Genomic DNA, 26,011 nt, shown 5'->3' with positions numbered 1-26,011 from the left:
GTAGACAGGAAGCCACTTGGACAGTAAAAATGAAAGTTGGAACTTTTCAAGCTATGTAGTAAAATACACCTTCTTTTAAGTATAGATTTTATCCTCATGATGATTGTCTCCTAATGATTTTCAGTCTAACCAGAAAGTGGGTGTTTCTCCTTCCTCCTTACAAAATGTAGTTCTATCTACATGTGAGACATTTAACCTTTCAGCTGCAATTATATGAAGCTGGGGATTCCCAGGGTCCTGTCCACCTGCACCCTCAAGTGCACCTGTCTAGGCCAGCTTGTTCTGCTCTAAATGTGGTCTTCTCTTCAGTGTCCCATCAGTAACTCAGCTAATTAATTTCCCCACCCTCACACCACCCCACCTCAGTACACAGATGCTCTTCATGACCTGGCCTCTGCCTATCTCTTCAGGCCCATTCCCTGTGTGTGTGCTCCAGCCACACTGGACTGCATGCAAGCCTCTACACAGGCGTGTGTCCCTAGGTGTCTGTTTCTTTACACATTCTACTTCTTTTTTTTATACCTGGAACACCCCGCCCTTGCCTTTCTTCACCTGACCAAGTCCCTTTTACTGTTAAGGCTCAGCTCAGGGGTCACCACTGTCGGGAACACTTAACTGATCTGGATTTTTGCTTGTTCCTATCATAGCATTCCCCATGCTGCCCCCAGCCAATATTATATATATATATTTTTTACTTCTGTTTTCTCTTCTTTCTTACACTGTGAGAACACTTGAAGGCTGGAAGTGACTTTTACTTCCTTTTATCTTTTTCACTGCCTAAAATAGTGAAGCATAGTAGATACTCAGATGTCTAAGAATGAGTGTGATGATTGCTTGCTACTCTCTCCAGCCAAGTTAGTAATTTCTGTAATCTCAGAATGATATTTGCTATTGCTTCTACATTTCTGAGTTTTATTTTTCTGCTTTCTCAAGGCAAGAGAGAGGTCCTGTAAGACATAGGTTTGAACTATTTGTGTTCCTTTGCCTCTTTCCCGTTCCAATACACTGACTTATAACCTTCAACAGATAGGAGTAGTGGGTAGCATTGGGGACTGATTTATTTGGTTCCTGCTTATAACATGAAGTGGTTTTTGTTTTTTGCCTCAAAGAGAAAAATATGTAGACCCCAAATTCTTCCTTTTTAACACCTTAGATAATTTGGAAGCAGTCACTTTAACATTGATTCCTAATCATACTTCCACTCTTTTGAAGCACCCTGTGATGAGAGGGCCTGATCTTGCTGCTGCTCCCTATAGTACTCAGAAGTCATCTGTTCTACCTCTTTATGAAGTAAGTTCTTATTTAAATCTCTGTGTTACAAAATAATTTGTGTGATTTAGAAGTTAATGCTGTTGTATTGTATTTTAGAATACTTTTCAGGAGCTCCAAGTAATGAGGCGGAGCCTGAATTTGTTTAGAACGCAAATGATGGATTTAGAATTGGCAGTGCTGCGTCAGCAAACCATGGTTTATCATCATATGACTGAGGACGAAAGGTAAAAGTTCATTTGACTCAAAATATTTTTCTTTCTAAAAAGCATTGTTAACTTTTTTTTTGAAGCTGGGTTTTATTTCCACTGTTGTGTACCCTTTATGTAGTCTGTGAACCAGTATAAATAAAATTGGGCATAGTGTTCTGCTAGGTAAACTTCTCTGCCTTTGGTGGATTGAGGAAGATAGTGGTTGCAATCTGTTTTTATTGTTTGGGATATTTGTAATCGAGGAGAGAGGAAGACAAACCAGTTCTCCCAGTGGTTACACCTATTGCAGTCGCTGTTGTGCTAATTTATAGAACTTGGAGTTCAGTACCTTCTGAAAGCTTGTGAGAGAGTTGTGAACACTGAATCTCCAAACTGCTTTTTTCAAACTTTGTGCCTACTGATAGATATGAAGTTGATCAGCTCCAGAGCTTGAGAAATTCAGTCCGAATGGAACTTCAGGACCTGGAGATGCAGCTGGAGGAGCGTCTGCTGGGGCTGGAGGAGCAGCTTCACGCTGTGAGTGTGCCTTCGCCCTTCCGCTCCTCAGCACTCATGGTACGCTACCTTGGGTTGTGCATAGGTTTTTCACTCAGGACTTGTTTATAATGTTCCACACAATTTAAGACAAATGTCTCAATTTAAAAACACTTATTTTAATGGCATTAGAGACATGCAGAGTTTTTAAGGAGCCTTTCCCACAAATCAGTGGAATGTGCAAGTTGTAATTATTTTCTTAAATGTTTAGTATATTTAGAAATACATTGAAAAATCATAATTTTTAATAGAAAATAAGGAGCAATACAAAAGTTTAGGATTTTAAAGGGAAAATGATAGTGGGTTAACATATGACTGATATAGATGTTAATCATTGCATGTAACTGTGAAGAACACAGATATATGTAATATATATATTTCACTTAGACTTCTTTTCCCCCTTTCTTGCCTTTGAAAAAAAAAAACTGTTTCCTTTAAACGTTCCCTTTATTTTGGATTCTTTTCCATTCTTTATGTTTTTTAAGGGATCAAATGATATCTTCGTAAAAGCAGAGAAACATGTATTCAACCAAGAGAATAGAAAGAAACACTGTTTCTCTTTATTTTGTACCATTGTTCTTACTCCTAAGGTTCCTTTCCATGCAATTTGAACTCCAACAGTTGTATTCTTATTTTTGCCAAAATCTTCCAGTCGTAGAATATACTGTTTTGAAATGTTGAAATACTGAATTTTCTCTTTGTTAATTGAACAACATACCTGATTTTGTTAAAAATAAATGCATGAATACACACACATATATATGTACATATATGGAGTAGAATATGTGTGTGTATACACATATATATATGTATAGCATAGACTAAGAATATCCTGTATTGTCAATGAATATCTTTTTCCATAAAAGGCTTTGATCCATTATTCTGAGAAATGTGTGTTGGTGAGAGCAGAGAATCAGAACATCTTCTATACAAACTTCAGTCACAGTAACACATTTTATAGGATCCTGTGACAGTTTAGACTGACCTTTGTGACATAAAGGACTGCTTCAGAGCAATAATTAGTTCATTATAAAACACTTGCAATTTGAAAAAATACACACACACACATATTGTTCTTACTTTTTCAGGGAATGTGTGGCAGTAGAAGCGCTGATAACTTGTCATGCCCTTCTCCATTGAATGTAATGGAACCAGTAAGCCTCTTTCCTTTTAAATCACTGGGGAAGGGAATGATATAATATTTCATAAACACACAGTTTTCCTAATGTAGATGAAATTTTTTTAAAATACAGAATTTGATAAGTTAGTTAAATTGATTAGAAGTGACTCGGGCACTTCTGAAAGTCCACCGCCATCTTTGGCCACTGAAGAGCCAGTTAATTGCAAAAGTGATTTATCTTTGTGGTCTAAAGGAAATAATGCATCATAAAAAGTAATTCATACTCCAGGAAATGTGCTTTCACAGTCTGTCTGATTCCAGGTCCTTTTGCTAATTGGATCTGTAAGATGACTACTTTTTGAACAAAAGTATGATTTTTATTATTTTTTAAGCAAGTCAGTTCGTTTGGGGGGCATTATGAGTAGCTATTTTATTTTTTACAAGTTACTCTTCTTTTTTTTTTTTTTTTTTTTGTGATACGTGGGCCTCTCACCATTGTGGCCTCTCCCGTGGCGGAGCACAGGCTCCAGACGCGCAGGCCCAGCGGCCATGGCTCACGGGCCCAGCCGCTCCGCGGCATGTGGGATCCTCCCAGACTGGGGCACGAACCCGTGTCTCCTGCATCGGCAGGCGGACTCTCAATCACTGCGCCACCAGGTTACTCTTCTTGATAAGTAATTTGGACCCCTGTGTGGGACCAAGTAAAATTTCATCCAGCTATAGTTTAGTTACACATTTCATGGCTTGATCTCTGTGAATTTAAATTTTCCTTGCTATTTTTGCAAATGAAATTGAGTAGTAACTAAATGAATGCATTAGAATCATGTCTTTACAAGTTAAGTGATTTGGGGCAGTAATCACACCTAGGATTTTAATCTTCTTTTAACTACCAATCTTAATTTCAAGAGAGAAGAATTACAATTTTTCTCATCTCCAGGTCACTGAACTGATGCGGGAACAGTCATATCTGAAGTCTGAATTGGGCCTGGGCCTTGGAGAAATGGGATTTGAAATTCCTCCTGGAGAAAGCTTAGAATCTGTTTTCTCCCAAGCAACGTCAGAGTCATCTTCTGTATGTTCTGGTCCCTCTCATGCCAATAGAACTGGAGTACCTTCTAGTGACTCAGTGGGCAGACCCAAAACCCATCTGGTACCAAGCAAGAAAGTATTCCGAGCGTCGGTGGCCTTAACACCAACTGCTCCTTCTAGAACAGGCTCTGTGCAGACACCTCCAGATATGGAAAGTTCTGAAGAAGTTTTTGCAGCTGAAGAAGCCTCAGAGGCTGTAGGACCGAAATCTGAAGTGGAGAAAGAGCATGGAAGAATCTCATTATTGCCAGCTGCTGAGGAAATGCATAAAAATGTGGAGCAAGATGAGTTACAGCAAGTCATAAGGGAGGTGAGTAAAATCTACGCTTAGTTTATTTGGAGTAGGTTTTGTTTGAACATTAATTATTTATAAGCTATTCCTTTGATTCACTGTATTCAGTAATTTTCCCATTGATCCTACTCGTGTCTATTAAGTATCTGTGAAGAAGGCATATGTAGGGTTCAAATAAGTGAACACATGACAAACTCTCTAGACCTCTGTTTCCACCTTTGTAAAATTAGGGATTATAATTTAGATCTTTTCCAGGATTAAAAGCTGTCATTTAATAATGTCAATTGACATTAAAAAATGGTGTTGAGATTTTAAGAAGTAAAAAAAAATTTGAGCTGTTTGGCTTAGTGGGTGGAGAAATGTGGAAATTATATAAGTTGTTCAAAGATAGAAATACAAAATGAAAAGAAGGTTTACCCTGTGTGATTAGCAGTATGCAGACCTGAAATATTTAACCATAGTTGTAGGTTACCAAAAAGACTGCAGAAACTTAGGAGGATTAGTAATCAAGGGCAAACATTAATTGAGAAAATTAGTAAAATAGTTGCTTTTGGCACTAGGATCAGGTGGTAAGGAATAGTATGTATATCATTTAAAAAGGGAGACTGCTATAGATACATGTTTATGATGACTTTTTTTTCCTTTTCTTCTCAAATCACATTGTGTCTTTGGGTGCAAAATCCAATAGAGTGCATGGAATAAAAATTACACATGTTGAATTTATTTTTTTCATTCTGTTCCCTGTATTAAGAGTAACTCTAAGGAAGAACCATAATTACTCATAATTCTTTCCAAATGAGATACTAAAATCCATGATAAAAAAGGATCATTCATTCTTTCCAATAGTTGAAAAGAAGAATATCCTATAAGTTAAAAAAAAAAAACAAAAAGGTTTATAAGTATCTTAATGAGTACCTGCTCTGTAAGGGTAAAAGAAAGATATGAGACATGAATCCTTAAGCTTAAAGTCCAGTAGGAAGGTAAATAAGACTAACTCAGGAAACAATTGAAAAATCATACAGAAATCATTTGGTATAATGTATTGAGAACTAAGAATTTAGAACTGGAAAAAATCAAACTGAGCCAGAGAAATTAGTGTCAGTGACTCCCTCTTTTTAATCTGTGTATTTCCAATAAATTCAGTAACGTGAACTTAACATATTTTTAGAATTAACTCATGAGTAGCATAAAACAAATTTTTAGTGGTTATAGGTCAATAATGGTGGCAACAGACCAAAATGTTCCTTCAAATGGGCCATTGATCCTCTGGGTCCAAAGATTAGTTCATGGGTATTAGTTGCCACCATTTATAGCTGCATGATAGTGGCTTGAGAAGTATACTGAAAATACTCAGTTTTGTTATATAGTATGATATATGCATTCCTAAAAATCGTTGTGCTATGCAAATTTGTATAATAAAAACACAGAGCTTATGGGGAAAATAGTATTAGAGGCATAACACTCAAAACTTGTGACATGTTTTTAAAATGGTAAAAACCTAATAAAAACAGTAACACTATTTTATAAATGTTAAATGGTTAAGAAATACATAAATACTGCAATAATGTGACACTTTACCTTGAAAAAGACCTGAAACTTGCTTGTGGAATTGGACTTTGGAAGGGTTGCAGCTTGTGAGTTATTGTGGAGTGGTGGAGGAGGGTGACATGAAGTCCAGCAGAAAGTTTTAATGCCAGATGCAGATAGGTGCGCTTCGTAACACAGTGAACTGACGTAGCTGGTAGGTGTTTAATGTTTGTACAGTTTGGGTACTCTGTTCCCTGGTTCAGCTGACATTCAGACAAATTCACATTTACAAAACAAGCATTCTAGCAGATGAGACTGCATGTATGTAATTTCTTTTCATGACATGAATTACCAACTTAAAAGGTCTTAATTCTATAAATTTTTTTGTCCTACAAATGTAATTACTTTTGTAGGTTGATTGTGGCTGGCAGATACTTAGCAGGGTCTGTACATGTACATTGCTCAGTTAGTTAGGTGTGACTGATTATAATTCATTCTTATTTATGTGTTTCACATCAAAGATCAATTTTTGAGTAGAATTGAGTTTTACTCAAAAAATTATTTTTCTCCACAATATATATGTTAACTGAGGAAATAAGTTTTAAGGTACTCTCCCCCCACCCAGAAATGTGATATTTTTGTTCCCTTTAGCTTGTTTTGGTTTGAAAATTTTCCTTGGAAACTGGACTTTATGTACTCATTTAGCACAAATACTCCCTTAATGCACTCTTGAATCCTCATTTTTTTTTTTTTTTTTTTTTGCGGTACCCGGGCCTCTCACTGTTGTGGCCTCTCCCGTCGCGGAGCACAGGCTCCGGACGCGCAGGCTCAGCGGCCATGGCCCACAGGCCCAGCCGCTCCACGGCACGCGGGATCCTCCCGGACCGGGGCACGAACCCGTGTCCCCTGCATCGGCAGGCAGACTCTCAACAACTGCGCCACCAGGGAAGCCCCTTGAATCCTCATTTTTAAAGTTGTTAATGGATGGCCTGATATGTGCTGTAAGTAATTTCCTGGGTGTAAAGCATCCCTAAGCCAGAACATTGATTTTTTGGCTGATAGAAAATAGCGTACATGTAGAAAAGTTGGTTGTTTCCATCATAATGTGGTGGTGCTAGAGAATTAATCGTTTATAAGAACATCCCATCAAATATGGAAGATTTTATAATTTGAAGACTGATATGCAAGGCAAATGTTTGAAGAATTTTTCAGAATTTGTTATTAAACCTGTTAATTAGAAACCCCTAATTCAGAATTTGGCATAGTTTGGACAAACTCTGGCTTAGTATGGACCCTTTTAACTGTCTACAAAGAAGGACTTAGCAAGCAAAATACGTAGTAGATCAAACAAGGCATAAGAAGGAATACTTAAAAAAAAAAAAAAAGAAAAAACTACAGACTAATACCACTGATGAACAGAGATGCAAAAATCCTCAACAAAATACTAGCAAACAGCACATTAAGAGGATCATACACCATGATCAAGGGGGGTTTATCCCTGGAATGCAAGGATTCTTCAGTATACGGAAATCAGTCATCAATGTGATACACCATATTAACGAATTGAAGGAGAAAAACCATATGATCATCTCAATAGATGCAGAAAAAGCTTTTGACAAAATTCAACATGCATTTATGATAAAAGCTCCACAGAAAGTGGGCATAGAGGGAACCTACCTCAACATAATAAAGGCCATATATGACAAACCCACAGCAAACATCATTCTCAATGGAGAAAAACTGAAACCATTTCCTCTAAGATCAGGAACAAGACAAGGATGTCCACTCTCACCACTATTGTTCAACATAGTTTTGGTAGTTTTAGCCACAGCAAGCAGAGAATAAAAGAAATAAAAGGAATCCAAATTGGAAAAAAAGAAGTAAAGCTGTCACTGTTTGCAGATGACATGATACTATACATAGAGAATCCTAAAGATGCTACCAGAAAACTACTAGAGCTAATCAATGAATCTGGTAAAGTAGCAGGATACAAAATTAATGCACAGAAATCTCTTGCATTCCTATACACTAATGATGAAAAATCTGAAAGTGAAATTAAGAAAACACTCCCATTTACCATTGCAACAAAAAGAATAAAATACCTAGGAATAAACGTACCAAAGGAGACAAAAGACCTGTATGCAGAAAACTATAAGACACTGATGAAAGTAATTAAAGATGATACAAATAGATGGAGAGATATACCGTCTTCTTGGATTGGAAGAATCAACATTGTGAAAATGACTCTACTACCCAAAGCAATCTAAAGATTCAGTGCATTCTCTATCAGACTACCACTGGCATTTTTCACAGAACTAGAACAAAAAATTTCACAATCTGTATGGAAACACAAAAGACCCCAAATAGCCAAAGCAATCTTTTGAAACAAAAATGGAGCTGGAGAAATCGGGCTCCCTGACTTCAGACTATACTACAAAGCTACAGTAATCAAGACAGTATGGTACTGGCACAAAAACAGAAATATAGATCAATGGAACAGGATAGAAAGCTCAGAGATAAACCCACGCACATATGGTCACCTTATCTTTGATAAAGGAGGCAAGAATACACAATGGAGAAAAGACAGCCTCTTCAATAAGTGGTGCTGGAAAAACTGGACAGCTACATATAAAAGAATGAAATTAGAACACTCCCTAATACCATACACAAAAATAAACTCAAAATGGGTTAGAGACCTAAATGTAAGGCCAGACACTATCAAACTCTTAGAGGAAAATATAGGAAGAACACTCTATGACATAAATCACAGCAAGATCCTTTTTGACCCACCTCCTAGAGAAATGGAAATAAAAATAAACAAATGGGACCTAATGAAACTTCAAAGCCTTTGCACGGCAAAGGAAACCATAAACAAGACGAAAAGACAACCCTCAGGATGGGAGAAAATATTTGCAAATGAAGCAACTGACAAAGGATTAATCTCCAAAATTTCCAAGCAGCTCATGCAGCTCAATATCAGGAACACAAAGAACCCAATCCAAAAATGGGCAGAAGACCTAAATAGACATTTCTCCAGAGAAGATATACAGATTGCCAACAAACACATGAAAGAATGCTCAACATCATTAATCATTAGAGAAATGCAAATCAGAACTACAATGAGATATCATCTCACACCAGTCAGAACGGCCATCTCAAAAAATCTAGAAACAATAAATGCTGGAGAGGGTGTGGAGCAAAGGGAACCCTCATACACTGTTGGTGGGAATGTAAATTGATACAGCCACTATGGAGAACAGTATGGAGGTGCCTTAAAAAACTAAAAATAGAATTACCATATGACCCAGCAATCCCACTACTGGGCATATATCCTGAGAAAACCATAATTCAAAAAGAGTCATGTACCACAATGTTCATTGCAGCTCTATTTAGCCAGGACATGGAAGCAACCTAAGTGTCCATCATCGGATGAATGGATAAAGAAGATGTGGCACATACATACAATGGAATATTACTCAGCCATAAAAAGAAATGAAACTGAGTTATTTGTAGTGAGGTGTATGGACCTAGAGTCTGTCATATAGAGTGAAGTTAGTCAGAAAGAGAAATACAAATACCGTATGCCAACACGTATATATGGAATCTAAAAAAAAAAAAAAAATTGGTCATGAAGAACCTAGGGACAAGACAGGAATAAAGACACAGACCTACTAGAGAATGGACTTGAGGACACGGGGAGGGGGATGGGTAAGCTGGGACAAAGTGAGAGTGGTAGTGTCTATATGGACATATATACACTACCAAATGTAAAATAGCTAGCTAGTGGGAAGCAGTCGCATAGCACAGGGAGATCAGCTCGGTGCTATGTGACCAGCTAGAAGGGTGGGATAGGGAGGGTGGGAGGGAGGGAGATGAATGAGGGAAGAGATATGGGGATATATGTATATGTATATGTATAATTGGTTCACTTTGTTATAAAGCAGAAACTAACACACCATTGTAAAGCAATTATACTCCAATTAAAATGTTTAAAAAAATAAATAAGTATAGCATCAGAGAACCAGGTTAAAAAAAAAGGAATACTGATGTCCTTAAGAAAATAAACTCTTCTGAAGCAGTTTAAAAGCATGTGTTAATAGATAAGTTAGTCTAATGCCATTTACAATTTAAACAAATAATTTGGGTTATCATCTTAGCTCAATTACAATGGTGTTCTGTTAAACTTTGTTTACAAAATATTTAAAATTCAGATTAGTCTTGATTCTGTTCATTTAAAATTGGTAATCTTTTTACTTAAATATACATGGTACTGAATTCCAATTTTTTTTAAGCTTATTGTATCAGCTACCAAGAAAATTAGATTGTCTTCCCAGTAAATTATGGGTCTCTAACCCCATTAACAAAGCTACTATTCATGAAGAAAAGATTTAAGCTTGGGTTGAACAGTTTTGTAGGTGAGGATTAAACATGTTTGGCAGACACTTTCAGGGAAGTTTTCTTATTGCAGTCATGGGTGCATGAAACGATGTCTATCAGGCCTTTGTTTCCATTATTTCACCATATGTGAACTTTTTTAAAAGAATCCTTTCATTATTTATAATGTGTTAATGCAGTAGTTTAATGCAGTAGAATTCTTTTGAAGGAACACACTGGAAGTTCTTGCAAATATTCAATACACTCATTTAATAACTAAGCTTTTTGTCAGATGAAAGATACCCCATTCCTGTGCAGACTGCATATGTTGTAGTGGGGACACGTACACACTCTTGGAATTTGCCCAGGTGGTCTGTGATGTATGTAATCAGTGGCCTGAAACTGTTTATAGTTACTTTAAAAAAAAAAAGTAAGAAAGAAGATTACTTAATCGAATAAATGAGCATCTGCCCACAGAAGCAAATGGAACAGAATTACATATCAAAGCATAAACATAGATTGCTCTGTGTAGAGAGTACTTTGTTTATTGAAGTTCCTAGGCTTGGTTCATGCCTTTTTGTATCTATTACATTTCATCTGGCAAGCTTTAACATGTATTTTGGTAAATACACAGCTTGCATGTGTTCTTATTACAATTCTATTAGTGATCACTTGATATAATGGCTGCCACACAGGAAACACTCAGTAACTCAGTAGATGCGTAGTAAATGGACGTGTTGCCCCACACTTCAGCCTTGCTGTCAGCCTGTTTATTTGCCAATGTGCATTCCTTCCTTAATCTCAAGTAGTCTGTCTTCAGCCTGTCTTACTTTTTGAAAGTTATAAAGGTGACTTCACCATCCATCCCACTGATTTTCTCACTACTAATCCTTCCCACCTCTCTGTAGCGTGGGAGACTTTGGAACTAATTTATTTGTTCATACATTTATTACTTCAATAAATTATCAAAGGCATTTTGTCATTTTCAGTGCTAGTCTGTAGTCCTTTGTTTTTCTACTTTCTGTTCCTTTTTGTGTCTGATACTGTCTCTCTCAGGCATGTGCTGTCTCACTCTCTCATTGATGCATTTATTCAGACATTCATTGAGCACTTACTGTGTGCCAGGATACATTGATTAATTTCCATTTGAGCTCCCCGTTTCTATTCTAATTCCTCTGTACTCTTTACCTAGTAGGAACTGTCTTGTTGGCTAGGCTTCTTTTTGCTGTGTCTCCAAGGTGCTCTTGCTACAGTTTTCATCCTCACTATTGTCTGAAATTTTCCTTACTTTTTCATTATTATGTTAAAGACTGCTATTCTCTGAGAATTTATTTTTTTCCTCTTCTAGCCCATACTAGTCTCTCATTTTTAAAAATTTGTTCTTATGTCATTAATGAATTAATAAATAATTTTCTTTCAATATTTCATGAAACAATATTCATTTTGTGCCCACCTAGATTATAACATCCTTGGTAGAGACTCTTTATGCTTTACTCCAGTAATATCTGTACCCCACACCCCCCCAAATGTTGGCACACATTTTGGTTTGTAGAGAATACTTTCTAGCTAGTTTGTTTTTGAATGATGAAGTACGATGAGATGTGCATTGGACAACAGGACTGAAAGACTCTGCTACTCACTGTCTTTTGTAAATATAGATTTACAGAGGATCTGATTCAACACACTGCATTTGCACTTGTATATTGTGGCAAAGAGATTCTGGTTTTCATAATATTTGTATCCAATACATATTTGTTTAAAAAATGAATCTGAAGTATTATGAACTTAAGAAACTTGTGATGTTTTGTTGTTTAAAGCTCAGAAATATTGGTAGAAGGTAAGATGAGAAGCTTCTATTTATTCAAATATGTTTCAGTACAGATGGCTGGTAGCTAAGGAGCATTTGTTTCTCTGAATACTTATGTATAAATATGTATTGTGTACCAATTTTGCGTGACATTAATACAGAGCCATTTTTGGAAAGACTTCAATTGAGATGTGTTCAGGATGTACTTAGGAACATTTAAGGGAACAGATCAGGCTGACAGGAAACTGGAAATGTAGAATTTTTTAAAGCTGGTTGAGAGTGTCTCAAGTGCTAATTCGGGAAGGCATTATCAGCTTATTTCAGGAAATACACATTTAAAGCCTTCACAGAGGGCTATTTGGAGGTGATGCTATATCATTAGAGAGAAAAAGGCTTAGATAGGCACGTGTAGTGTTTGGGCATCTGGAGAAGAAAACGTTGATGGAATTGTCATTGCCCCTAGGTCTGTTTGCCTTTTCCAACAATAAAATGATGTAATCCTTGTCCAAAGCAAAATTTTCAGACCGGTGACAAATGTACCATACAACTAAATAAATATTTATTTCTTTAGAGTTTATGGTGGATTAGAGGATTTTTTTTCATGTTTTAAACTAAATTGTACTAGATGATCATTTCTTCTTTTCACTTAAAATGCACATGTTAGGTTAGAATAATATGTAATAACTTCTTTAGATACTTTGCTTTCAGTTAGTATAAACAGGCAATACACCTGTATATTATTTTGCCACTAATAGGTTTTCTTAACAATGAGAATACTTGAGTATCCTGCTGGTTACCAAACAAAGATAGACATTAACAAAAAACATAAAAGTGAACCTAACATTTAATCAGTTCTTTCAGGTTATTTTGTGTCATGGGGCAAATTATCTAATGAAGTTTTTAAATCTAACGTTTGTTAATGTTCTCAACTTGAGAATTGTGATATTTTATAATGGAGCTATCTGAGTTGTGCTAGACGAGACCTCACAATGTGATCTGAGTTTGAGGATAGATGGATGTGATTCCCTACTTGCTCTCTGTATTTCATGAAGGGTTTACATGAAGGTTGTAGTTCTTTCTATAGTTTAGCTAACTGCAGGAATTAAATACTATTTATTTTTCTGAAAATAGAATAAAATGGATTATAGTCATATTGTTAAATTCTTATTTTCCTCTTCTTCCATTCTAGATTAAAGAGTCTATTGTTGGGGAAATCAGACGGGAAATTGTAAGTGGACTTCTGGCAGCAGTATCTTCAAGTAAAGCATCTAATTCTAAGCAAGATAGTCATTAAATGGAATTTATAGGTAAATTTTTCTGAATTTCTTTGTTTAGATAAATGTAAATTAGTACTTAGCTTTTAATACTTTTTTTTTTTAGTATACAGGTCTGTTTCTCTAGCTAAATTTTGATTTATAGAAAGTATGTAATATGTTATCCTGCAGTGTGAAAACCTCTTACAACCTCATTTGAAGTGTAAGCAAGTCAAATCTCATAATCTCAAACCTCCAAGGGATTATTGATATTTTGTCATTTTATTGAAATCTCATTATAGTAAATAAATTCTGGAATTGGGGAAATTGGGACCTTCAAACCTGAGTTTTATCTTGATAGCACTGGTTTTAATGTTATTTCAAATGTACAATTTATGGATCAAGATTTCAAGCCTTAATCATAAATTTTTAGTATCTTTGTCTTTTAAAGAAACCTATCCCATAGGTCCCATATCTAATCATGTCATAATTTATAAAGGAGGATCATATATATATATATATATATATACACACACACATATATATTTATATATATATATTTTTACAGAATATTCTCATCCTTCCTTTTAAAGACCTTTCAGTAGTAATTGAAAAATGTGTAATGTTCACTTCTCTTTCTTTTTTAAGATTGGCATGGGTCCTATTAGCTGTGTGATATTGGAGTTATCAATGCTATACACTGGTGGAGGTGTCATTTGTGCTTCAGAAGATACTTGCTGCTGAGCTGGGCTACTGTATACAGTGTACAATGTTTATTTCTTCTGTGCATATCTTTTTAAAAAAACATAGAAACTTAGGCACTTTGCTGACTTTATTTCTTTTCTAAACTATCAAAACTGTAGCCATTTGAAAAGCCTAATATTTATTTGTATGTCAATATTTTCCAATTGATTCCCTAGGAAGAATTAATTTTAAAACTTGAAAACGTCCAAACTTAACCAACTTATAAATAACATATTTCTTCAGACTAGCTTCTTAAAACACTGACCTCTATGAGGTATTTACTGTGCAATAACTGATTCATTTTTTGAGAGCTTGAAACAACCAATGATTTTTCCCTCCACTGCTGTTAATTAGTGTCACTTCCAAGAAGAAAAATTGTTCTCTTGTAAAAATTGCTCTTAATTCTTGAGGAGGTTACTAATAGCAGTAGGATAGAATTTATATGTTACCTAAAACTACTTAATGTTCTTACACTGTAAAGCATTGTTACTTTACCCAAGACAATTGCAATTTTATTATAGCTTATGTAGTTTTTTTTTTTTTATTTTGGAAACATGCCTTAGGTTAAACACTATGTACTTATTGCATTTTCCAGACTTCTTTATTATAAGGAGATGTTTCTTCTTTTAGACTAAATAGTGGAGTATTGCCAAAATAATGGGGCCTGTGACTTGAATGGATAGAAATGAATAAGCTGGTTTTGTTTTTTCAAAATGGAAGTAATTTAGATTTGTTTTTCTCATAATAGATGGTTTTAATTCATTTTTAACCAGTGAGAACTGTTTATGGGAAAAAAAAGGAAGGTAGTTTCCTATTTGGTTTCATATATGTTAAATAAATGTGTAAAGTAACAAGCAAATGTTATTAGAATTATTCTTTAGCATTTATAATTTTCAACTCCTATCATATTTCTTTGTGTGAAGTTTTAATCAAAAGTGGTTGAGATGTTAACAGTATACTTTGAAAGAATATCTAAAAGGTTTTTAAATGTCTGAATTATCGCACAAAGGCTGATTTCTAAAAAAAAAAAATTAATAAAGTATTTATTTTGCCTAACATGTTTTTAGTGATTTCTTTTCTTGAACCACAACATGAAGAATTTGGATTAGATATGAAGAGTAACAAATAAGGTCCAAAAGAATTGGAGCATATAACCTAATAGGCTAAAATTCTCTTTTCCTCAAGAGGCCTCTATGATGCTTTCAGAAATGGTTAAGACTAGACCACCCTGGAGAAGGAGTGCACACTGATGCCTCTTGGTCTCATCCAGTTCTGTGGTCCTAATGATTACCATCTGAGGCAAAATAAAACTTTTCTTTAAAATGCACTGTTAGACTACAAAGAACAGACATTAAAATATTACCTTAGTCTTTGGCCAAATTATTCAGCAATTTGACTACTTGATTCTCATAATTGAAATGATACATATAAGCCAAACATCCAACGTTAATAGTTATACAGATATCAATGATTTTTAACTAATCAGCTTTGTAGCCACTTATAGTTCATTTCTGACAATACAAGATAGCCAGAATTTGACAATCAAAATGAAAGGTAATACAACTGGAATAACAGCCTGAGTCAATGGGCAAATCCCTTACACAGTTTATAAGTCAAATAAAATGAACTTCATCTCCTCTTTCCATTCTAAATCTTTGTGTACTTGAACATTTGAAAGCTACTATATTCACGCCACCATGCTAGCTGCTGAAATGAATGAGAGCGGGTCTAGATGGAAGGACAGGACATTTTTTTTTCTTAATGGTAAGTATCAAATGAAAAATATGAAGATCATAAAAAGAATCTGCAAAAGTGTAGCCTGGGGTGGTTGGAGAAGTAAGTCTTCACCAAGAAGATTTGGTTTGAGGAAAGTCTTGAAGAATGGGAAGTGGAAAGGATAGGGTTTAAGTTATCAAGAATATTAGCAAAGGTTATAAATTGAGTTTGAATTACTATATGATTGGCGAAGGCATGTTTTTAAGAGCCCAAGCTGTGTATAGCTTGTACCTATTGTGCTAAGAGCCTGAATGAAGAAGGCATAGAAGGAAAACGAAACTTGAAATGGTGATATGGAAGTTGGGAGCCACTGTGAATGATGTACCATTGACAAAAATGGGCAGCTTCTCAGACTTGAAGTAAGTACTGTTCCTCTAAGAACATTACGTTGAATTTCTGTAACATTTAAAATAATTGTCTTAGGGCTTCCCTGGTGGCGCAGTGGTTGAGAGTCCGCCTGCCAATGCAGGGGACACAGGTTCGTGCCCCGGTCCTGGAAGATCCCACATGCCGCAGAGCGGCTGGCCCCGTGAGCCGTGGCCGCTGAGCCTGCACGTCCGGAGGCTGTGCTCTGCAACGGGAGAGGCCACAACAGTGAGAGGCCCACGTACCACAAAAAAAAAAAAATTGTCTTACACCAATTAAGACAATTAAGCTCAGCTGGATGTCTCACCTCTTTTTTTTTAATTTATTTTTAAAGACATTATTTTTAGAGCAGTTTTAGGTTTACAACATTTAACTTGTTGTAGAGGAAAATAAGAATGCAGTAAAGTGCATGTAAAATAATGTAAAAAAAAAAAAAAAGTATGTTTCGGGGATTCCTGAAGAGATGGTGTACTGTCCATTCTCCTGACCTGTCCAAATGGGAGTGTAGTGCTAGCTGGGAGAATAAAGCAGAACTGAAGCACGGTTTCTTGTTTTTGTTTTTCTTACCTTTTCCTGGAAAGGAAGAATTGATAGCACTTAGGAAGTCGGAAGACAAAATATTCTATCTTATAATTAAATTAAGGATCTAAGTGTAGGTTATGTATGGCTGTTAGAATCATTTATGAATATTGAAAGCATCTAGTTAACACTCTAGCTGCATTCTAAATGTACAAAGTTAAGATGTCTTACCTAATTAATAGCTCTCTCCTATACAGTTTTTTATTTCCATTTATTACTGTTAGGTGAGGCCCTTCACCTTTTTTCGTTCTCATTTTCACAACTGATGCTCTGTTTCTCCTAATGAATAAGTAATGGCTTGTGTACAGAATGTTTTGTGCCCAGCAACAAATCAGAAATGTACTCAAAGAAACATGTCAAACAAATGCCAGGGGCCATTTCCTCCAGTAGGATATCCCAACGGAGGCTAAATCTTTTGTGTACAACGATTAACTAGTTTACGTGTTCACTCTGTTCACTCAAAAGGTTGCTGGATACCCATACTTTTTAAGGTTCTGAGTTTGGGAAAATGGAAATATAAAGAATGAGTTAAGAGCATGTTTTAAGGAAAGTTAATAAAGTACATTGTTTAGACCTTTGAAAGGATCAATACATTTAGGAATTATATTGTCTCTTTTTGTCCATTTTTAAAAAAATCTAAAGCGTTCTTTAATGGATAGGAAAGCATATTAAATGTAGGTAACATGAAGTTGGAATGAATAGGAAAGCAATTTGAAGAGCAGACTTCAGAATGACTTAGAAGTGGAACTGAGCAAAGAACGTTGCTTTATTTTAGAAATAAAAATATTTGAAGTGATGACAAAATATTTTAAATAAACTGATTAACCTCTAGGCTTAGAAGAAAAAAACTGAAGGAAACTTGAGAAGTTACCTTATATATACTACTTAAGAGGAGATCACACAACTATAGATAAAACATGCATTTTGTAAATATTTCTATGTTCTTGTGGTTTTATAGAACCTACATTCTATACTTTTGATGCCCCTATTGATTTAGATTTACAAAAATGTCCCTTGAATCAGCCTTGATGTCATAAATACACTTTTATGGAATTAATAAAAGTAGTATTGAATGACAAGTGTACTCAATTTGAACATTCAAATGATATGCAACAATATAATATTTTAAAACATAAATTCACATTTTATACTAAATTATTTTTGGTTCTTGATTCTAATATGCATAAATCTCTTAATTTTCCTAAGAGAGCAACTTGACAGTGTAACACACTTTACAAAATATACTTTATAATTTTATGCCTTTAAAAATATTGGGACTTTCCTGGTGGTGCAGTGGTTAAGAATCCACCTGCCAATGCAGGGGACATGGGTTCAATCCCTGGTCCGAGAAGATCCCACATGCCACAGAGCAACTAAGCCCATGCACCACAACTACTGAGCCTGTGCTCTAGAGTCCGCAAGACACAACTACTGAGCCCACATGTCACAGCTACTGAAGCCTGCACACCTAGATCTCGTGCTCCACAACAAGAGAAGCCACTGCAATGAGAAGCCCGCGTACCACAACAAAGAGTAGCCCCCACTTGCCACAACTAGAGAAAGCCCGCGCCCAGCAACCAAGACCCAATGCAGCCAAAAATAAATAAATAATTTATAAAAAATATTATTAAATGTCATATGTTTGGCTTCATGAAATATAGAAATGTAAATGCTACTTTTTGTTCATAAATATACCTATTTTTTCCAGTGTAATTACACTTATAGCTAGTAATAGTAGTGTTTTTGTTAAATAAAAGTGGTTAAGTATCACTCTATTTCTACAGGTACTTTCTCAGAAAGCAACGTACTAGATCACTAGAAAGGGTAACAAAATATTTAAAGAGGGCTAGTATATATGAGATTCATGCAGTCATTGACTTGACAAGGTTGTACATGTTTCTAGTGGTTAAGGCTCAAGCTGGGTTCAGATGTCTGCTATGTAGAACTGGGATGGTAATAATAGTACCTCTTTCATAGAGTTGTTAGTATGAATATAAATGCACTTGGCACAGCTCAATAAGATTTGTGGTGGTGGTTGTGGTGGTAATGATGATGGGTAGAAACAGGGTAACATGTAGATGAGGTATGGCAAATTAGGCATTATGTGGAAGAGAGAACCTGAACTTCTAGATCCAGGTCTGAACCATTTGTCTTCATTGTGGTCTTTCAAGCAGTAGAACCAGGGACTGGCAAAGGACCCTGACTCTCCTGTTACATGAAAGGTGGAGATACTGAGTTTCCATTTTCAACAAAGAAATTTTGTTCTTTGGAACAAAAAAATTTTCTAATGGAATACCACTTAGAGTAATGCTTCTCAAACTTTAATATGCATAGAAATCAAATCACCTGAGATTTTGTGGAAATGAAGATTCTGATTGAGTAGGTCTGGGTCCTACTTTCTGGGGTCCAAATTTCTGCATTTCTAGAAGCACTCAGGTGAAATTGATGCTTCTAGTCCATGAACTGTACTTTTAGTAGCAAGGATTTAGATTAGTAGGTCTTACTACCTGTCTGCCAGTTACTTCAAAGGGAGAAATTTGGTAAGCAGGAAAAGGAATTTTTATCTTCAAGGAGATGTCATCTTAGAGGCCCCCTTCAGGAAACTTTTCATTACAGCCCAAAGTTAAAAATTAAGAACAAATGTATATGAAAACCAGAGAAAGATACTACCAAAAAAGAAAATTACAGGCCAGTATCTTTGATGAATACAGATGCAGAAATTCTCAACAAAATATTGGCAAACCAAATCCAGCAACACATAAAAAAGATCATACACCGTGACCAAGTTGGATTCATCCCAGGATCACAAGGATGGTTCAACATACACAAATTAATGCGATGCACCACATCAACAAAAGAAAAGACAAACACCACATGATCATCTCAATAGATAAGAAAAGGCATTTGATAAAATTCAATATCCATTCATGATAACTTACCAAAATGGGTATAGAGGGAACATATCTCAACATAATAAAAACTATTTATGACAAACACACAGCCAATATAATACTCAACGGTGAAAAGCTAAAAGCTTTCCTGCTAAAATCTGGAACACGACAAGGCTGCCCACTCTCACCACTTCTATTCAGCATAGTATTGGAAGTCCTAGCCATAGCAATAAGGCAAGAAAAAGAAATAAAATGTATCCAAATTGGAAGGGAAGAGGTAAAATTGTCATTATATGCAGAAGACATGATACTCTATATAGAAAACTCTAAAGACTCCACACACAAACTACTAGAACTGATAAACAGATTTGGCAAAGTAGCAGGATACAAGATTAACATACATAAATCTGTTGCATTTCTTTACACTAACAACAAAATATCAGAAAGGGAATGAACAAAAATAATCCCTTTTTAAGTCGCACCCAAAAAAATAAAATACTTAGAAATAAACCTGACCAAGGAGGTGAAAGACTTAATGCTGAGAACTATAAAACATTAAGAAGGAAACTGAAGATGATTCAAAGAAATGGAAAGATATCCTATGTTCTTGGATTGGAAGAATTAATGTTGTTAAAATGGCCATACTACCCAAAGCAATCTACAGATTTAATGCAATCCCAATCAAATTACCCATGACATTTTTCACAGAAGTAGAACAAATAATCCTAAAATTCATATGGAACCATAAAAGACCCAGAATTGCCAAAGCAATCCTGAGGAAAATGAACAAATCAGGAGGCATAACCCTCCCAGACTCTAGACAATACCACAAAGCTACAGTAATCACATCAGCATGGTATTGGCACAAAAACAGACATATCGATCAATGGAACAGAACAGAGAGCCCAGAAATAAACCCACACACCTACGGTCAATTAACCTTTGACATAGGAGGCAAGAATATACAATGGGAAAAAGACAGTCTCTTCAGCAAGTGGTGTTGGGAAAGTTGGACAGCCACATGTATATCAGTGAAGTTAGAACACACTCTCGTACCATACACAGAAATAAACTCAAAATGGCTTAAAGACTTAAATATAAGACATGACATCATAAAACTCCTAGAAGAGATCATAGGCAAAACATTCTCTGACATAAATCATACAAATGTTTTCTTATGTCAGTCTCCCAAAGCAATAGAAATAAAAACAAAAATAAACAAATGGGGCCTAATCAAAAGCTTTTGTACAGCAAAGGAAACCATAAACAAAAAGACAACTTAGAGAATGGGAGAAAATATTTGCAAATGATGAGACTGACAAGGGCTTAATTTCCAAAATATAAAAACATCTCATACAACTCAACCTCCCAAAATAAACAACTCAATTGAAAAATGGGCAGGGGCTTCCCTGGTGGCACAGTGGTTAAGAATCCACCAGCCAATGCAGGGGACACGGGTTTGAGCCCTGGTTTGGGAAGATCCCACATGCCACGGAGCAACTAAGCATGCGCGCCACAACTACTGAAGCCTGAGCACCTAGAGCCCGTGCTCTGCAACGAGAGAAGCCACCACAATGAGAAGCCTGCACACCGCGACAAAGAGTAGCCCCCGCTCACTGCAACTAGAGAAAGCCTGCGTGCAGCAAGAAAGACCCAATGCAGCCAAAAATAAAATAAATTAAAAAAAAAAAAAAGAAAAATGGGCAGAAGACCTAAATAGACATTTCTCCAAAGAAGACATAAAGATGGCCAACAGGCACAAGAAAAGATGCTCAACATCGCTAATTACTACAGAAATGCAAATCAAAATTACAATGAGGTACCACCTCACACCAGTCAGAATGGCCATCATTAAAAAAATCTACAAATAACAAATTCTAGAGAGGGTGTGGAGAAAAGGGAACCCTCCTACACCGTTGATGGGAATGCAAATTTTTACAGCCACTAAGGAACACAGTATGGAGGTTCCTCAGAAAACTAAAACTAGAATTACCATATGATCCAGCAATCCCACTTCTGGGCATATATCCAGACAAAACTATAATTCAAAAAGATGCATGCACCCCTATGTTCGTAGCAGCACTATTCACCATAGCCAAGACATGGAAACAACCTAAATGTCCATCGACAGATGAATGGATAAAGAAGATATGGTGCATCTATACAATGTAATACTACTCAGCCATAAAAAGAATGAAATAATGCCATTTGCAGCTACATGGATGCAACTAGAGATTATCATACTGAGTGAAGTAAGTCAGAAAGAGATAGACAAATACCACATGATATCACTTATATGTGGAATCTAAAATATGACACAAATGAACCTATCTATGAAACAGAGACAGAATCACAGACATAGAGAACAGACTGGTGGTTGTCAAGGGCTGAGGGAGGGATGGAGTGGGAGGTTGCGGTTAGCAGATGTAAGCGTTTATATATAGAATGGATAAACAACAGGGTTCTACTCTATAGCACAGGGAAGTATATTCAATATCCTATGATAAACCATAATGGAAAAGAATATAAAAAAGAATATATATATGAAACTGAATCACTTTGCTGTACAGAAGTAATTAACACCACATTGTAAATCAACTATACTTCAATACAATACACTTTTAAAAATTGAGAACAAATGTAAGCAGAGCACATAGGAAGGCAACCCACCAAAGGACTCATAGAAATGTACAATGTTCAAGAGAGTCTTATGTGGCAGCAATCGCAGCATGAGCTAGGAGCTATTTTACTGTTAATGATAGCAGCTAATAAGTCTATATACTGTGTTGAGTGTACAATGAGAAAACGCAAAGATAGTCTGAGTCCTTCTAGAGTCAACCAGTCAAGAAACAGAATGAGACTCAGAAAGGAAAGAACTAGCTCTGGAGATGCTTCAGAAAGAGGAGATGAGCTCTAGTGTGGAGTTTGTTCCAGTAATTGGTGTTTGGAGGAGTTTACCATTGCTTTTGGGAAGGGATTAGTGATTTAAAACAATTACACCTATGTTGAACACATTGTAATATGTTGTGTTCTTGAATAAATTGTTTAGTAAACCCATCCACAGATGATTCATGGTTTTATTTTGGTATATGTCATATAACTCCTTTTATTATTTTTCCAGTCCCAAGGTTAAAAACCCCTGAGGTCTTGCGAAGTAGGTATTATGTGATGAGTTGATTCTGTAACATCTATCACACTCCTGTACCTGGGCAGAGGTTGCTCTTGATTGAATCACAGGCTCATCAGATAAATCTCAGCTGTGAATGTTCTATGTTTGGTTAGAAAGTATTCATACCATTTTTAACCTATTGAGATATGTAAAATAAACTTATTCATATAAGCATTTGAAGAAAAAATGTAATGTGCTTACCCGGGCCTCATCAGACTGTGAGGACAAATAGGATTGCATTAATGGTGATAGACATTTTAAAAAGTCTTTTTTCCATCACCTGCTGAGGCATATCCTCTTCCAAATCTCATTCATTTATACTGAGAGTCTGAAGAGTTATTCATATATCTTCACAATAGTCCTTATCAATCAATTCCAGCTAATTTCCTCTTCTCTTGCTTCCCTGCTCTTCCACTGGGGTCCTCAATAGGCCAAAGTTGTGATGGTATCATGCTGTTTGGAAGTGGAGAGAGAGCTTCTCATGCTGTTATTACCACTTACTACATTGGCAGAAAAGCAGCACTTCTTAAAATCCAGCCTTCTCTGCCTTGTGAACACAACTTTGTTCCTTTATGCTTTTACTACCATCTCCTTGGGGCTTGGCCACGGGTGAAAAGCACTTGAGATAAACACTTTTCTGTCCTTCCCATCCCCTGTTCTCCAGTGCTGGCAAGCGCTCTTGCTCTCTGCCAAAACACCGTCCTGCAAATCAACTAATTCAAATCAACAGCGGCTGGATATTTAGCAGGAGCACAATGTAGGTACAAATTCGTTCCCTCTTACTCTTAGGAACAGACAAGGATTTTAATGACAAATGTTAAGCATTCATATTTTTATTATTTTTTCACTCTGAAATATCATCAAAATTAGATTCATCTAATACACAGCTAAAGAACAACTGTTGAGTACAAAGCACTAATTACAAAGTGAATTTTTTGTGCTCTTATTTTACTATTGGCTAAAATGTTAATTTTGCTGGCATTTGGATCAAGTTTCTCAAGATTCACAAAAGAGAATTTTTATTTTGGTACAATTTATTATTGTTGTTGTCATTATCTTTCAACTGCAGTACAAGAAACCAAAAGCAGAATACAAATTACACCACCAATTCTGTCAGGTATAATCCTAAACCATTTTCTAGAGAAGATATTAATTTCCTAGAAGAGTCTTTGCTTGGTCCATTCTGCCTGTAATGCCCATGATGGAAAGGGAAGTGAGTGAAACAGCCCATCTCTTGTGAGATGTTCTACTTCTTTAGACTCCAGATCCACATTTGACAGAACTTATTTGTGAAAAGGCACAGTAGCAGTGAAGGAAACTTCATCCATGATCAGAAATTATGTGAGTATAGAACACAGCTGTACTTATCACTCCTGATTTTGGGGACAGTTTCCCCAAAACAGGCTTACCTTCCAAAGATTTTGGATTGTGTCTATTCTAGATAAATTATCATTTTTTAGAAATCCAAGTGACAGAATGCTTGGCTTTATAAGTAATACCTGGAACTCAACATGGACCATCAGTGAAACTGATAACCGTTCATTTACAACATGTCTTGGTTTATGGATTAGCTGAATTACAGCAAAGTTGGCAGCAAACCAAGTTCTTCAAAGTACTCTATACTTTCCAATTAATAACAAGAATAAAGGAAGCACAGGAGGCAGTTGGGGCAATCAGTAATTGAACTGAACTTAAATTGTCTGGTGAGGAAATACTTCTATGACTGAAAAACCGTAACCACAGGTACCGTAGAGTAATATGTGTTTCTTTTATAGTGTGTTCTCAACTTCAGCATTTCCTTTCTGCTCTTTTCTTTTCTTACCTCTTGCCCTTCAAGACCTAGAAATTACTTCCTCGCTGAGGGATTTCTTTTTTTTTCTTTTTTTAAAAATTTATTTATTTATTTTTGGCTGCATTGGGTCTTAGTTGCAGCACGTGGGATCTTCGTCGAGGCATGTGGGATCTTTCGTTGCAGCGCGCAGGCTTCTCTCTAGTTGTGGCATGTGGGTTTTCTCTCTCTAGTTGTGGTGCGCAGGCTCCAGGGCATGTGGGCTCTAGTTGAGGTGTGCGAGCTCAGAAGTTGTGGCACACAGGCTTAGTTGCCCTGCGGCATGTGGGATCTTAGTTCCCCAACCGTGGATCGAACCCGCGTCTCCTGCATTGTAAGGTGGATTCTTTACCACTGGACCACCAGGGAAGTCCCACCGAGGGATTTCTTGAACCTCACTTTTCTGCTCTGAGAACATTGTTTTCTTTTTCAAATCTGTGCATTAGCATATCTGGTTATGGATTTAAATATCATAACTGGATTAAAATATAACATTTTGTCAACAAATGTTCCTTTCAATGTCATTCTAGCCTGAACACTGAGTTTGAGACTTCAGGTTATGTAAAACAAATTAGTTCTTCATGTGATCTGGCCTACATGTTTGAGTCTGTACTGAGTTTGCTAAAAAACAAAGACATCTATGTTCACTTTTCTTTTTACAAGAAAATATTGTTGAAAATATATATAACTGAAGGGAGTAGATGAATGTAAGCATTAAGAGGCCCAATCCAGAGGCAGAGAGACCTCAGTTCCAGGCTTAGCTCTGCCACTTTCTTACTCAATCTCCTGGAAATAACAATAGCCCCTTCCTCTTTGGTTTATTGGGAGAGATTAATAAGGTGTAATAACATAAGGACATTTAGGATACTGTCTAGCATATGATAAGAGCTCAGTAAATATTAGCTATTAGCAAGAAGTAGTAATAACAACAGTAAAAGAGAAAGCAAAAATATACAGCACTGTATTAAATATCAAGATGATACACTGTATTGATTATCTGAGTCAAATATGAGTAAAAATACAGTTGACATCATCCCAATTTTATGTTAAATGAACCACAATCAAAATTGTGTGATTTGTCCTGCTTAAGCTTTATTTAATTCAGGAAAAGCTCAACATTAGGTACATTTGTCAGAAGTTTATCTTTTCTGTTATTTATAATACTCTTAATTGGCACCACA

General features: G+C 36.0%; 1 protein-coding gene across 5 annotated transcripts in view; it reads left to right on the top strand.

Moving 5' to 3' along the window:
* Nucleotides 1–15,277, top strand: part of ITPRID2 (ITPR interacting domain containing 2) — a 39,143-nt gene extending 23,866 nt beyond the window's left edge. The window contains exons 12-18 of one of the 5 annotated variants that reach the window (XM_029224668.1): nucleotides 1,213–1,290; nucleotides 1,369–1,496; nucleotides 1,886–2,036; nucleotides 3,104–3,169; nucleotides 4,073–4,534; nucleotides 13,414–13,531; nucleotides 14,126–15,277. In XM_029224668.1, coding sequence (XP_029080501.1) covers nucleotides 1,213–1,290; nucleotides 1,369–1,496; nucleotides 1,886–2,036; nucleotides 3,104–3,169; nucleotides 4,073–4,534; nucleotides 13,414–13,518 — 990 coding nt within the window. In that variant the 3' untranslated portion in view covers nucleotides 13,519–13,531; nucleotides 14,126–15,277. The remainder of the gene's footprint in view (nucleotides 1–1,212; nucleotides 1,291–1,368; nucleotides 1,497–1,885; nucleotides 2,037–3,103; nucleotides 3,170–4,072; nucleotides 4,535–13,413; nucleotides 13,532–14,125) is intronic. The other 4 variants (XM_029224669.1, XM_029224671.1, XM_029224672.1 and 1 more) reach the window with 4 other exon arrangements.
* The last annotated feature ends 10,734 nt before the right edge of the window (nucleotides 15,278–26,011 follow it).

The sequence above is a fragment of the Monodon monoceros genome, unplaced genomic scaffold (assembly GCF_005190385.1).
Source record: "Monodon monoceros isolate NGI ecotype Baffin Bay Population unplaced genomic scaffold, NGI_Narwhal_1 Super_Scaffold_16, whole genome shotgun sequence".
NCBI lineage: Eukaryota > Metazoa > Chordata > Mammalia > Artiodactyla > Monodontidae > Monodon > Monodon monoceros.
The sequence above is the reverse complement of the archived record's forward strand: the minus strand, read 5'-3'. Positions and strand labels throughout refer to the sequence as shown.